The sequence below is a fragment of the Peromyscus maniculatus genome, chromosome 4, assembly GCF_049852395.1.
Source record: "Peromyscus maniculatus bairdii isolate BWxNUB_F1_BW_parent chromosome 4, HU_Pman_BW_mat_3.1, whole genome shotgun sequence".
NCBI lineage: Eukaryota > Metazoa > Chordata > Mammalia > Rodentia > Cricetidae > Peromyscus > Peromyscus maniculatus.
Genome location: NC_134855.1, coordinates 114152046 through 114166319, shown reverse-complemented (window position 1 = coordinate 114166319; position 14274 = coordinate 114152046). Strand labels below are relative to the sequence as shown.

At 39.0% G+C, this 14274-nt stretch overlaps 1 protein-coding gene across 7 annotated transcripts in view; it reads right to left on the bottom strand.

Moving 5' to 3' along the window:
* Positions 1 to 3349: 3349 nt before the first annotated feature.
* Positions 3350 to 14274, bottom strand: part of Plcb4 (phospholipase C beta 4) — a 182640-nt gene continuing 171715 nt past the window's right edge. For 6 of the 7 annotated variants that reach the window (XM_076570709.1, XM_076570710.1, XM_042276307.1 and 3 more), the window contains 5 exons: positions 12926 to 13027; positions 10381 to 10438; positions 9843 to 9929; positions 6897 to 6933; positions 3350 to 4901 (listed from right to left, as the gene is read on the bottom strand). In XM_076570709.1, coding sequence (XP_076426824.1) covers positions 4813 to 4901; positions 6897 to 6933; positions 9843 to 9929; positions 10381 to 10438; positions 12926 to 13027 — 373 coding nt within the window. In that variant the 3' untranslated portion in view covers positions 3350 to 4812. The remainder of the gene's footprint in view (positions 4902 to 6896; positions 6934 to 9842; positions 9930 to 10380; positions 10439 to 12925; positions 13028 to 14274) is intronic. The other variant, XM_016002498.2, reaches the window with a different exon arrangement.

Genomic DNA, 14274 nt, shown 5'->3' with positions numbered 1-14274 from the left:
TTTGAATGTTATTCTTTAGTTGGTGGATAGGAATTCTTCACATCTAAATGGCATTGAAATCTGACCAGGACCATCTTTTGGTAAAAAGATTCTGTATATACAGAAGGGATCTGAAGGGAAAAGCTCAAACCCCTGGATATTAAGGAAGCAGAGAAGCTCCAAGGGAGGAGAGAGAAGCTTCTCAGACAGGGAGGTGTGATTTGTTGATGGATCAGCAGTTGGGGATGGGAGCTGATGAAGCCAAGCAGAACAAGATTGCCCCAAGGTTCAGCACTGGCTATGGATTGCTAAAACAAGTGGGGGAGGACATATGGAGAACTGAGTTCTAATTTTTATTAATTATGCACAATGTGAACACTGCCTGTTTAACTCTTGAGGTCTGTAAGGGGGAAATCATGTAGAGGAGCAAAACTCACCTCTCTGGGGTAAGAGTCATCATACAAGTAGAACTGAAGGCATGTGATAGGATGAAACAACTAAGGGAAGACAGATTTCTTAACCTGTGAGAAATTATAGATTTCTTTCCTGTTTTGAATTACTTTTCAGGAAACTCATTGCTGAACCTCGGACCCAGGTATAGACAGTTCTCTAAGTTTTCTGAAGGGTTATCTTGTGTCCTATAGTTAGAATTTCCTTTCTTCTTTAAGGCTTGGGGTTTGAAGATTGTGTATAAAACGTTTGAAATACTATGTTTGACACATTCTCTTGTGCATGTATTCTTGACATTTTACCATCTCTTAAATCAAGAAATGTCTTAATAATCACTGGATGGCATGTCATTTGACTGGCAGAGTATTTTCATTCTGTGAGATCTATAAATACATCCCATGTCGATATGTGGTCATTCCTGATGTGCCTGTAGCTTGGCAAGCTTCTTTCCCATAATGCTGTTCTTCATCTCTCGAAAATGGAAGATAAACCTACTTAGAGAAGAAGTATAACACTGTGTGGATATTCCAGTTTATCACAAATGCCTACTGGGTAAAGGATAAAGATAAGATCCAGGCCCTACTCCACCAGACACTCTGAGTTGAGAAACACTTTTGCAGGATACAAATTCAACACATATCTATAGCTTTCTATATACCAACAGAGAACAGGCTGAAAAAGAAAGCAGAGGGAAAAAAAGGGCCATTCATGATAGCTCAATGAATAAATAATATAGGAATAAATCCAACCAACAAGGTAAAAGACTTCTGCAAAGGATACTGAAGAAACTAAAGAAAGTACTGGAAGGTATATCTACCATGCTAATGGCTCAGCCCAGTGAATACTGAGAAATAGCTGTCTTGCCAAAAGTCACTTCCAGATTCAATACGATCTGCATTAACATTCTAATGACTTTAAAGGGAATAGAACAAACATTCTAAAATGCATATGGAAACACACACACACACACACACACACACACACACACACACACACACACGGAGAGACAGAGAGACAGAGACAGAGAAAGAGAGGAGAATCAATGGAATCTTGAGCAAAAGACAATGCTACAACTATCACAGTGTCTGATTTTAAATTATATTGCAGAGCCACATTAACACAAAAACACAAACAGTGTGGTACTTGTACAAAACAGACACGTGGATCAATGGAACAGTACAGACGACACAGACATATATCTGTAGACCTACAACCGCTTAATTTCTGAAAAAGATACACCCTTTCAAAAAAAGAATCAAGTGAAGTTTTCAGAGCCCTAAATTGGAAGTACATGTCCTAGATATAGAAGAAGCAAGATACAGTAGAAACTCAGGTAAGTCTTAGGGCTTCGTATAACCAGGCTCACTTTGTATGTCTTAAGGCATAGTTCCAGAAGACTTCAAGCCTCCTGGATTTGTGAGGATCCACTGTATTGGAACAACATGGTACTATCGGTGACACCTTCAATGGTGGTGTTGTGATGAAAAAATCAGAGGTGAGATAGCCCAGATCCAACAGGTCTGCACATCCCAGAAGAATGCCCAAATGAACAGATATGATGAGAGCCCTCTTCAAAGTGACAGCGGTCTTGAACCACTAGGTAGAATGGCCCACTTTCCAGAGCTTCAGAGGGCGGTGAGGACTGGCTGATTGGATGATGGGAAGATCAGATGCTCCTCCCACCTGGCAGAAGACAGAAAGCTTCCTTTGTAGTCAGATCCTAGGGAAGGAAGTCATAGGAGATCCTAGAGGGCAGAGAGCTCTGAATGAAGACTGGGCACTTAGAGCAACATGCCCTGAATCACAGCAGTGATCTTAATGCTAGAGGAGAATGAGTCATTTCAATTGGCAAGAGCTTCTTTTTTTTTTTTTTCTTTAATAAGTATAGGATTTGGGTGCAATATAAACTTAAACACATGTGTGTATATGTGAATGTCTGCCACATGTATGTGGGTGCCAACAGAGGCAAGAGGGGATCAGATCCCCTAGAGCTGGAGTTACAGGTGGTTGTGAGCCTGACATGGATGCTAGGAACCAAACTCTGGTCACCTGCAAGTACAGCAAGGACTCTTAGATGCTGAGCCACCTCTCCAGCCATGGGCAATATACATTTAATAACAAAACATCACAATTTTGCCATGTGATCTCAGTCATGCTTACTTACGTTGTCCCAATAGATCTTCTGTGGGTAAATATGTTTCAAATACTGAAAATAATCTGGGTTAAATAAAAAACTGTTTCAGACTCTAAAACTGCAAAACACAAATATTAATTATGGTATAGAAGGATGGAAACCCAGAGAAGGCATGATCGGAAAAAAAATGGGGAAAATAGGAGCCTTCTTTATTTTTATTTTTTTATTTTACATCCTGATCGAAGTTTCTACTCCCTCCTCTCCTCCCGTTTCCTCTCCCTACCTTCCCTTCACCCCCACCCTGATACCCCACAATCCACTCCTCCACTGGAACTCCTATCAATAGGAGCCTTAAAAGCAGAGGCAAGTGGCAGGTGGTGGCTTCAGTGCAGGGGACAGTGACAGCAGAGTGGAGCTCTTGGAAGGAAACCACTGGCTTGGAGGAAGAGAGCTATCAAAACCTTTGAAAACGGGAAACCCAAATGCGAAGAAGACCTCTTACTAAATGGGATGTTGGTGCTAAACCCATGTGGTCTGATCCCACTCTTTTACAAAATAAGAAAACCAAGAATTTGATAGTGTGTGTGAGAGCTACTCAAATCATAACCACGAGGAAGAAAAGAACCCATGACTTCTGTATGCGGAATCTGGGTGTTTTGTGTTGGGGAAAACCGTAACGGGGATATGACATAAAGCCCCTTTTGAAATTCATGACAAGACCGTATATGAAAAGGCAAAGGTTGTTTAGAAAGCATTGTGGAAGCAAATACTCTGACAACTACAGCATGTGTTTTCATTTTTTATTAGAGAAGTTGTAAGTTGAATTTCAGCCTTCATGGTATAATTCTCTCTGCTCTCTTCAGAGGAACACACAGAATTGATTTGTACAATCATATACAACCATTAAGTTGGCATTTTGCATCCTACAATCAGGAATCTGATCCGTTCAAGGCCACCAGGTCTCTGCTGGCTCTTCTGGGCTTGGGTAGCATGACTTGATCCCAGCATACCACTTTATGGGCCACCTGCACTGCAACTACAGCAGGCGAAAAGACCATGCAGATGAACACGGTAGCAAATCTTTTGGATATTCAACAGACATAAAAAGGTTATTTCCTGATATGAAAGTCTGAAAATCTGCATAAATATTTTTGTGTAAAATTAAATTAGTTATGTATTTTTTTCAAACTAGAACTTGAAGTATCAAGAATGCCCACATAATTCATATACACATATATATAGACTTTTTCATTATGCTAAAAGTCTTGATAGTCAAATAATATTCTGTGCCATACATTTACTTAATCAGTATTTATTTGGTGTTAGAGTAACTGTGTCTGAACAGGTTAGTCATAATTGGTGCTTGTGCATCATGCAAAACATTAGGTCTATTTATTCCTGTTTACTAGTCTTGTCATGTGGTAATGTTTAGATGATTTCGCACTATAACCGTGAGAATTAAGGAGTATAAATACTTTGTACATGGTCACATTTACAAACATTTGCCAATAACCACTTCACAATCCTTATAGTGTATAGTGAATTGTAATATCTGGAATCTGTAGAAGCAATCCCTACAAAGCAGTGTCAGCTGTAAACTTTCTGAAACGAGCCTGCTGAGTTCCCCTTGGAGCTCTGATGAGCTTGGCACAGGTACACTCTTCTGGGTCTCTATTAGTCTAACAATTTCTGCAACATTTACAGGAAATTAGCATCTTATGGCATGGTAAAGACATGGCACTTACTGATGAGGTAACTTAGGTGTAGAAAATTCTGCAAAGTGATTTGTATAGCAGACCACCACTTCTGCTAATGAACTGTAGACAGAGTTGCTTCTTCTAGTGCATGCGCTTACTATTAAGTTACTAATGCACTATTTTTTTGCAGCAGCAGCTCAAACATGTCCTAATGCATCACAAAGCAGAGCTGTTAACACCAAGCCCACTGACTTGTGATGCTGTCTTATAGCAAACATGTTTAAGTTGTGTATCATGGTTCAACTCTGCCTGTCAGGAATAGGAGATTCTTTTTTTTTTTTTTTAAATTGTTGTAGATACATAGCTATTTTTGGCTGGCCAAAGAAATTCAATACTCAATTGTTAATAGAAGAACATTTGGTCATCCCCAGTCTGTGGTTTCAGGTAACACCGTGTCTATACACAAAAGAAACACAAAAGGAAACAGCCTTTGTCCATGGAGTCTGTGTTTAGAAGCTGGCCATGAGCTCCTGATAGTCCATGGAACCAGCTTCAGTTTGCACTCTGGAGTTTCATACTACTGTTGCTGGTCTGCGGTCCATCTCGGCTTCCAATTTCACCATCTGCTGCATCTCCTTCGCCTACAACACCAGAAACACAGCCTTAAACATGGAAATCCCCTCAGAAGGCACCCACTGGCTTTCGTCTCTTTCCTCTCAACCTGTCCTTTTTACATAAATGTGACAAGTAGATGATAGCCTCAAAACTCCTTGGGATCTTCTTGGAAATGCAGGATCTTGGAGTTTACTTAAGATCCACAGAATCTGAATCTGTATTCCAACAAGATCTTCTAGGAAATTTTAATGTACATAAAAGTCAGAGAAAAACTGGCCTACAAATTTCTGGGAAAATCACATGAAAAGAAGTTGAGCCAGATACTTAGATGATCAAACTGTTTAATTTAGTGTTGTGTGTTGCCAGGACTTTGTATAGATAATTCTATCATTTTTTCAGAATAGCATTGTTTATGTGCAACTAATTTCTCAAACAAGTAAAGCCTAATTAAAAGTAATTACCTAAGAGTCTTTTGATGGGGATAGGTAAGGTAAGCATATATACATTACACTGTTTTGACTAGAGTCCTATAACTATAACATTACAGGAGCATGTAGGATTCCAGAAATCTTACTATCCAAACTCTGGGGCTCTTGTTTCTCTGGGATAACTTACTTTTTATGGACCACCAGGATATAAGCCAGGATGAATTTAATATCATGAATGAAGATAGCCACTAAAGCAACCAGCTTATTGAAGAGGGACTACGGAAGCAGGTCACAGTAACAAGTAATTACTTGGGAACATGGGGAAACCAAGTGGTTCATTTCAATGCTGACTTTCCATCTGAAACCCAGAAGCCCAGCCCACATGCTTGCATGTTTTGATGATGTAAGAAAACAGGTGCCCTCCCCGCTTTCAGTGACAGATCACTGAAACAGAGGACAGGTAAGAGTGGAAACATGAAAAAAATCTATAAAGATATATTGTGGAAGGAAGATTCTGAAGTGCCCTGATGTTACTGTTCATGTCTTCTTTGATATTCCAGTTAAATCAGAAGTCAGAGGGAGGTGCTGGTCAACTCTAGATCATACTAGGAGTATCTACGTCTCCCAAATGAAGTTCCATAACAAAAATTGGTTTCTCACAGACAATGCAGTGCTTTTATTATTATTTTAACATTATGGCTTTCAGTTTCATTCTAGTGAGGGAAGATATAACATCGCCAAAGAATTTTAGATCTGTGTAAATTTGAGGCTAATGATTCCCTTTCCCCATATAATTTTCAATGCCTGACATATAGTAATACAGGAGTATGAAGAAATGGAGAAAAATATACAAACATGAAATAATGACACAGACAGCATTATAAGAGATGGCTGTGAGACATTGTCAGCACTGGAAATTAAATGATTTGATGTTCAGTAAACGATAATAAAAGATTCCCTGTATTTTGGCCACTTTGCATTTAAGGATTCTACTGAACATAGTATAGAATGCATAATTATATGCCATTGAAAGATTATCCTAAGAGCTAAATTCTTGCATGAGCAGGGTGACCATCCATTTCTATTGCCTGGGACAACTTAGCATATGTCTGGCTATTATGAACAGACATATTTCTCAAAAATATTTTATTTCTGCTTCAAATAGTCAATTATATAGTCACCTTACAAGGGATGACTAGTTATAGGCAGGCCAGACTTAACAGATAACATAGCAAAAGGCATTGTATTATAACATTTCTGCACACAGACCACAATACTGCATCACTGAAAAGCACCAACAGACATTATATATAAATAATGTTCTTACATCTGGGTTTTCTTCAGGATAACAACCTGATTCCCAGGTTTACCACTGGAAATGCTGGCTAAAACACTACCACAAACAAATGTGACAGCATTTCAGATTAAGTAGGATGAGGAATTCAAGCATGAAATAGCCAGGGTTTTAAGTCTAACCCCTTCAGATATTAGTTAGTTGTGCCAGATGGGAGTCATAAATGGAAATCAAACCAAGAATACTGACATAGCCAGAGGAAAGCAAGGTCTTGCTTATCATCAAAATTTCGGTCCTACCTTGTGTTTGGGACACTGCATGACAGGATTTCAAAAGCTGTTTGTACAAAAATAGTAATGTCAAAATTGAGTCATACATAGAAAACAAAATAAATGAATACTGAAGTGATTTTGAGAAATGAATGCAAAACCATACACAGAAAAGCAAAAAAAAAGCTAAGAGTAAAACACATACACACCCATTAGCAACAACTTTCCCCAAGCTGAGCTCAACAAAGGAATAAAAATAACAAAACAAACAACCAATGCCTATTAGCCCAATGTGTTCCTCTCTCCTGTGAGGGGGTAGGTTGTCTGAGCCCTTACCTCACTTGAGTGAATGATAGGATTAATGACAGATATTAATTTTTAAGACTTGAATGTGACAGTAATGAAATCGTTAAATGTCTGAAATGGTACATGTCAAGACAGATGAAACACTGTGTAAGTCACACAAAAAAATTGCCCTGTCCCTTGGAAGTCTGAGTGAAGAAGTGGCTGATGAAGGAAGCAAGGCTAGGAAGCGTTGTACAAAGGACACAGGATCCAGAACCAAGACTGAGGGGAATTATGTGAACCGGTTATCTGTTTCTCCCAGCGCCTCTGACAGTGGTCTAGTTACGTAGATCCACCAGGCTTTTTTATGGGTTGGTAGGGCATGGCTGGGAGGTCTATAAGAATAAGAAAAAAGAGTAAGAAACTACAAAGGGCAATAGTGTATGGATGTTTAAATTAAGTCGTCTTTCGTCTACACATAGGGAAGAAATCTGGGGCTTAACCACGGTTTGGAAGACTGATTTAGACGTTGGGGTTTCATGAAGAATGCAAACTGCTTTGCTGAAGGAATGTTTGCTTGACTGTGAATGGAGTTCTATTACAGGGCTCCAGCCTTTGTCTTTATGAGGAAGCAAGTGGATATACACTGTACCCCCTGCACTGCGCCTAGGAGAGTGTTATAACAGAGAAACTGAGTCTAGCACTGCTCGACCTTCGTGTTAAAAAAAAAAAAACACTACAAAAACCTACTGTTTAATTTGCTATGGAGCAAGTGATATTTGCAAATTGAACCTTAATGTAGAAATCAATTCCCAATTCTTTCTATTTGATATAATGAATGCCTTTTTCTTGAATATCACTACATTTTTACATCTGAGTATTTTTCATGTTCGGGGCTTTCTTAAGTTTCTGTGACTCAAAGTCTCAGCTGTGGGTGGTAGATGATACTTATGACATATTCATAGGCATTATATGAAGTTTAAGAACAAAAATCCAGCATCTTTACAACATGATCCAATCAATACAACTATCAGTAACCCCATCTTTTAATGCAAGTACTCTGATATGGTTTGAATTATCCATGGATAGTTCAATGCTCATAGTGATTTCTTTATTATGCTTTAAAAGTAGCAACACCTGAAAATTGTATTCTGTAGCTCTGATCTACACCACTATGTAGTGATGAGTAATTTTTAGCACATTTACATTCTTTAGTCAAACTTGTTGCTAAGCGACACGATAATTTCTAAATAGTTTCTTAATTTAGATAGTTAAAGCCTAACTGTGCCTTGCCTTTCATCATGCCCTTCTTTTAAAGCAGATTCTAAACCCTCTCAAAGATATCCTTTTCTTCTGCTTTCCTTGAACCCCTGAAGTGAGTTCTGAAGCTTTGGAAATGGTAGCTTTACCCTTTCTTACAGTCTCATGTTGCCAGGGACACACTCTGATAAGGGCTTTAAAAACAGAAAACATAAGTTACATAATGTGTACCAAAATACAATGCATTTATGAGTTGGTCAGATGAACTAGACTTCTAGAACCAAACATATGTCTTGGGGATCAGGGCAAGCATTCATAACTAGAGTTGGTTAGATGAAAAGGAAACCAGAAACGTAATTCGGAACCATGAGAGGTCTGAGTTTTGTCCAACAGAGAGTGAGGACTTGAAATCAGTGGCTAGGTTTGTTACCTAAGCTACAAGACAAAAATGACTATGGTTTTGTGTTCTTTTCTTAAGGGCCTTTTAAAATGTAATTCTTTCTGAAGCATTCTTCAGGGTGAGCTATTTACTCTGAAAAAAAAAAATCTAACATAGGATTGCTTTCTAGAGGGGAAGAAATTGAAAAGAAAAATGCAGTATTATTTCATAAAAAGCTCTTTATAGCTCCTAAATGATGTAAATTATCAACAAAGTACAATGTCCGAACCAAGAGTGAAATGAAACCAAGTGAGACGGAAATGTACACTTTGCTGTGAGTTACAGTGCCCTGTGAGCTAGAGGCTGAAAGGAAGGCTGGTGAGCTGTGACTCATATACTCCACTTCCGGGAAGCAGATTTGTCCTGGTGCAGGAGTTGGTGGGCTAACCACCGTGTGCACACTTGAACTTCTCTAGTTGGTAATTTTCTTTCGTCTTTTTTTTTTTTTTTCAAGAAAAAAATACAGTGAGAAGATGCAAAGCTGTTGCGTTGCTGTTGGGTTGCTTGTTGAGTTATGGAAGCAAGAATTTAGATCCCACTGTGAAGCTCTGGGAAGAATTTACAAGTTCACTTTTTAGACTGACACTGAAGAAAGATGGCTCTTCTAGTTTGCTTTTTGATATACTAACACCTACAGATTTTGCGCAAGCTGCACAGCTCCAAATGGAAATGAAGAGGTCATTTGTACCCTGTTTGCTCATATCCTCCCATTTAGTAGTTGCGTTTAGAATCCATCCCTGTAATAGATCCAAACGACAACTTTGCACCTGCAACACTCCATACCCACTTCCTTCTTCCACTCCACAAAAAGGCATTTCTGGTTGTTTTTGTTTTTGTTTTTTTATGAAAAGGGGGAAGTACAGTAAGTGTAGCAAGTCTCTCTACTGTCCACTGTACTCCCTGGCCACAGCCCTTCCCAGAGGGTTCCTGTGGGCCATGGCACCACCACCCTGAAGCTGACCTACGTCTGTTATGTGCATTGGGTGAAATACCTGCTCATTCTGTTTCTCTAGGAATTCTAGGTGCTCGAGTTGAACTTTTTTCAATTGATCCATTTCTTTTGACTGTTTCATTGCCAGCTGGAAAGAAAAAAAAAAAACCATGATCAATTTCAAGTTGAAGTCTCAAAATTATAAACTATGGATGCCTTATTAAGCTTATCCTTTAACTGAGGGTGATCATACTTTTAAAAAAAGGAATGAAAAAGACCATGAAAACTGTTAAAGAGTTTAGACTCATATATTATATTGGGCATATCTTCCCTTTTCTAAATCTTAGAAAATAACTGAGCACTTCTGCATGACTGAAACTTGGCTTTGTAATCTATATAAAATGCTGTCAGATAATTTCCATAATGATTGCAGTCAGAGATTGCTTTGGCTTTCAGGGAGGGGCAATGCTGGAATATTTCATGTACAGAAAAATAATGAAATTAAGCAAATTAGCTTGAAAGATTGGGAGGCAAGCACAAGTTATTATTCAGATTTTTTTTTCTAAAGAGGAGTGCTGAGAAATGCATGAAATACTTACTCTCTTTCTTTCTTCTAGAAACTTTTTAGTGTTGCTGCTGTTCAACTCCCTGACTCGCCTATAAACAGTGGAGACAATAATAGTGTGACATCATGTGGGACTCACTTACATCCATAAGAACCAGTCTTACCTCACTTCATTTTCTGGATAAGATTATTGCTTCCTTTCCCCTTAATTTTTATTGTAGCATTTTTTTCCAAACACACAAAATACGTACAAAGATATAAAAAACTAACTATGTACACAGCACTCAGACTAACCGATACTAATGTTTCTTTATGCTCTCCTACTTTTAAGATTTATTTTGTCCATGTAAATGTGTATTTTCCTGTATGCGTTTATTTGCACCATGCATGTGCAGGAGCCCTCTGAGGATAAAGGAAGGTGTTGGAATTATAGGCAGTTATGAACTTCCATGTGTTTGCTGGGAAGAGGATTGAGGTCCCCTACAAGAACAGTAAGCACTCTTAACCAGAGAGCCATCTGTCTAGTCCCTGCCCTCCTATTTTTAAAGAAAAGAGAATGTTACATATAAAATTTAAGCTTTTGCACTCCTTCAGATTCTATTTTCCCTTCTTCCTTTCCTTGGAGGAAGTCCTGGAACTGCCAAAGGCTTACTTAGCCTTATTTTAATATTTTTAACTATATATGAAAGTGTCCATGTGAAATACATCTAAGTGTTCTCAAATTTTCTTGTTCATAAATCACATGGAGGATCTATCAAAGACAGACTGCTGTGCTCTCCGACCCAGAGGGGCTGAGGGGGCCCAAGCTTCAGCATTTCTAGTGAGATCCCACATAGCACGGGCATGCTAACATCATTCTGTGTGTTTTCAGGATTTAGTAGGGTATTTTTGGCTTCCTTCACAAACCCAAGTTCCCAGACTTGCTTGCTAGTAGGATATGGACAACTTCATCTATATCCCATGGCTGTTTTTAACCCTAATTTTCATTTTTTATGTCGGAGCATGGGACTCTGCTTTCCCCACACAGCTGCCCAACCTTGCCTAGCCAGATACTGACGATTCTGCCCATGGTTGGCGCATCATGCTGTTTTAACTGTGTCCCTAGTTATGGGTGGGGCGTTTCACGACTATACAACATACAAACAGGTGCACTTCTGTAATCATGAAGTCTTCTCAGGCTTTTCCATCTGTAGTCCCTTCACATGTTTTCCTTTTCTCTTTTAAAATAATATTTATTCTTTGACAATTTATACATGCATACAACGTAATTCCCTATTTCCTTCCTCCAGGGTCCCCAGTGCCCGCAACCAGTCTTCTTCCAATTTCCTGTCTTCTCTTGTTATTATTAACATTATCAATAACCTCCAAATCCAATTAGTGCTGTTTGTATTCACATGGATGTGGGCTGTCCATGGGGGCACATGTATTTTCCCGAGTAATTCTCCACTCTATGCATATTTTCCAATTTACCATTAGCATTACAGTTGTCTTTAAAAATTATTTGCTTCTACTCATTTTTCAGTTTTCTTTCCACATGTCACTAGTTCATGCTGCTTCTCTCCTCCTGATCATTCTTGCTGACAGGCTAGGGAGCGGCTCATCTGTTCTCACGGGTTTTCACATAAGCTATTACTTTTCCCGATGCTTTCTCTTGCTTCCCCCCGCCCCACTTTAGTATTTCATGTATTTTGTTATTTATTTTGATCTTAGATCTTGGTATTCACTCTGGTTTCTACCTTTCTACCTTCTTTGAGTGTTCATATCATTAATTTTGACATTTTTAAGAAATACACATACTCTTCATGTTAAAAGTCACTGTAGTTTCTGTCCATGAGAAACAGTGCTTGCATTTTCATTTTATTATAAATATTGTACAATTTCTGTTCAAAAAGTCTTCTTTGGCTGGGTGGTGGTGGCACACGCCTTTAACCCCAGCACTCGGGAGGCTGAGGCAGGCGGATCTCTGTGCGTTTGAGGCCAATCTGGGCTACAGAGCGAGATCTAGGCCAGACACCAAAACTACACAGAGAAACCCTGTCTCAGAAAAACAACAACAACAACAAAAAACTTCTTTGACTCAAGAATAGAATAACATTTTAGTTTCTATTGGTCTTGCTAAGTTCTATGATAACCCTTTAACTTTAGTCCTCAGCAGTATGGTAAAACTGAAACCACAACCATATACATGTGCTACTTAGGGGTAATCGACTTTTTGGGACAGAGGTTATTATTATTTTAGAAACAGCTATTAGTTGATGCTTTAGAACCAGGTAATGGTAGATACAAAGTTTCATTCAATACATATACATCAAAATAAAGATAATTTTTTTGAGATGGGGTTTCTCTCTGTAGCCCTGGCTATCCTGGAAGTTGCTCTGTAGACAAGGCTGGCCTTGAACTCAGAGATCCACCTCTGCTACCTCCCCCTCCCACCAGGACTGGGATTAAAGGTGTGCTAACAGGACTCTTCAGAACATACCAGTGTTATATCTCAGATCCATGTTGAGTTTACACAGTCAAATGTTGCTTGATGCTGTCCCAGAAAACCAGACTGTCCCAGCGAGCATTCTCACACTTACCTTTCCCGTTCTGCCTTATTCTTGATAGATTTATCTTGACTGATGGCTTTACTATTTTCCATAGAAATCTTAGCCTGATGGGCTCGCATCTCCTTGCTTTCCCTGTGAAATAAAAATAAGAACAAATGAATGGAGAGGTATATAATGGAGATGAAGAGTTCCATGAGGCTACAGTTGAAGGTTAGTGAGTATACAGATGGAGTTCTGGTGCTTACCATAATGTGATTGCTCTTTTTATCATATGCCGATAAAGAGTGCCTTTCGGATATATAACACGAAAAACAAAAGACACAAAGACGATGTGTAACAATAGGGCTAAGTTCACATTCTTTACATGACTGAGCTCATGGAGTTGTTCCATAAGTACTTTGGCAAAGGAGGGAAGGAACCCTAGCTCAGGAAGGAGTGATGACTGAGGAGAGCAGTGCCACCTAGTGGAGACATGTGTTGTGGCTGGTCTATTTGAGCAAAGATGCTGTATTTACTTAAAAAAAATATACACAGATGTCCAACTTTACCATGCACTGTTTGGGACCCAGTGAGATGGAAGAGACAGGATGCGCTAACCTTCACAAGTGACCTTCCTGCTGACCAACAGCCCATGGGAATGAAAGGGACTAAATAGTTCCAAGTAAGAACAGGAAATAGCAGACCTGTATTTACAGCAGCCAGCTAATGACAGTGTAAGTGCACACGTGTGCATGGCAGAAGTGTATTTTTGGATCACTCGCGTAAAATAAAGGGATATAGTTTAGAGTACTAGAATGGATGCAATTACAAATAATTTTGAACTTCATAGTGATCTCCTTAGGTCTTTGCCTGGAATGTGCAGGCAAGGACTCTGGTTACCTAGGTCCAGTGGTTTACTCTGCATCAAGAGGGATGGGCAAGGCTAAGATGGAGTTTTAGTCAGCCACCTTGTATCCCATCAGCAGGACAATGAGAGAAACTCTGGACCCAAGGCAACACTGTCAGGGTTTTCCACAACTTGTTAGTAAAGTGATCTTTTCACCTCCTCACTTTCCCTTCTTATCCTTCACTCAAGAACACTTATGAATGACCACATGTTGCTAACAAGTGCTCAATAAGCGAGAACAATTACAAAGCAAAAAAGAAACCATCCACCAGGCAGTGGAGGAAAAAAACACCTAGTATTGCTGCTACTTTGAGGGATGCTCTTACTATGGACTTATTTTTAAAGACAAATTAACAGCTGGTTTTGTGGTTATTTTTTTAATGGCTTTCTAAGCAATGAAAATTAATTTTTTTTTATTTCTTTCAGGTAATATTTAACTTTGAGGCTAATAGTTTTTCTCTGTGTGGTTAGGAAAATGATGATTAGAAAGAGC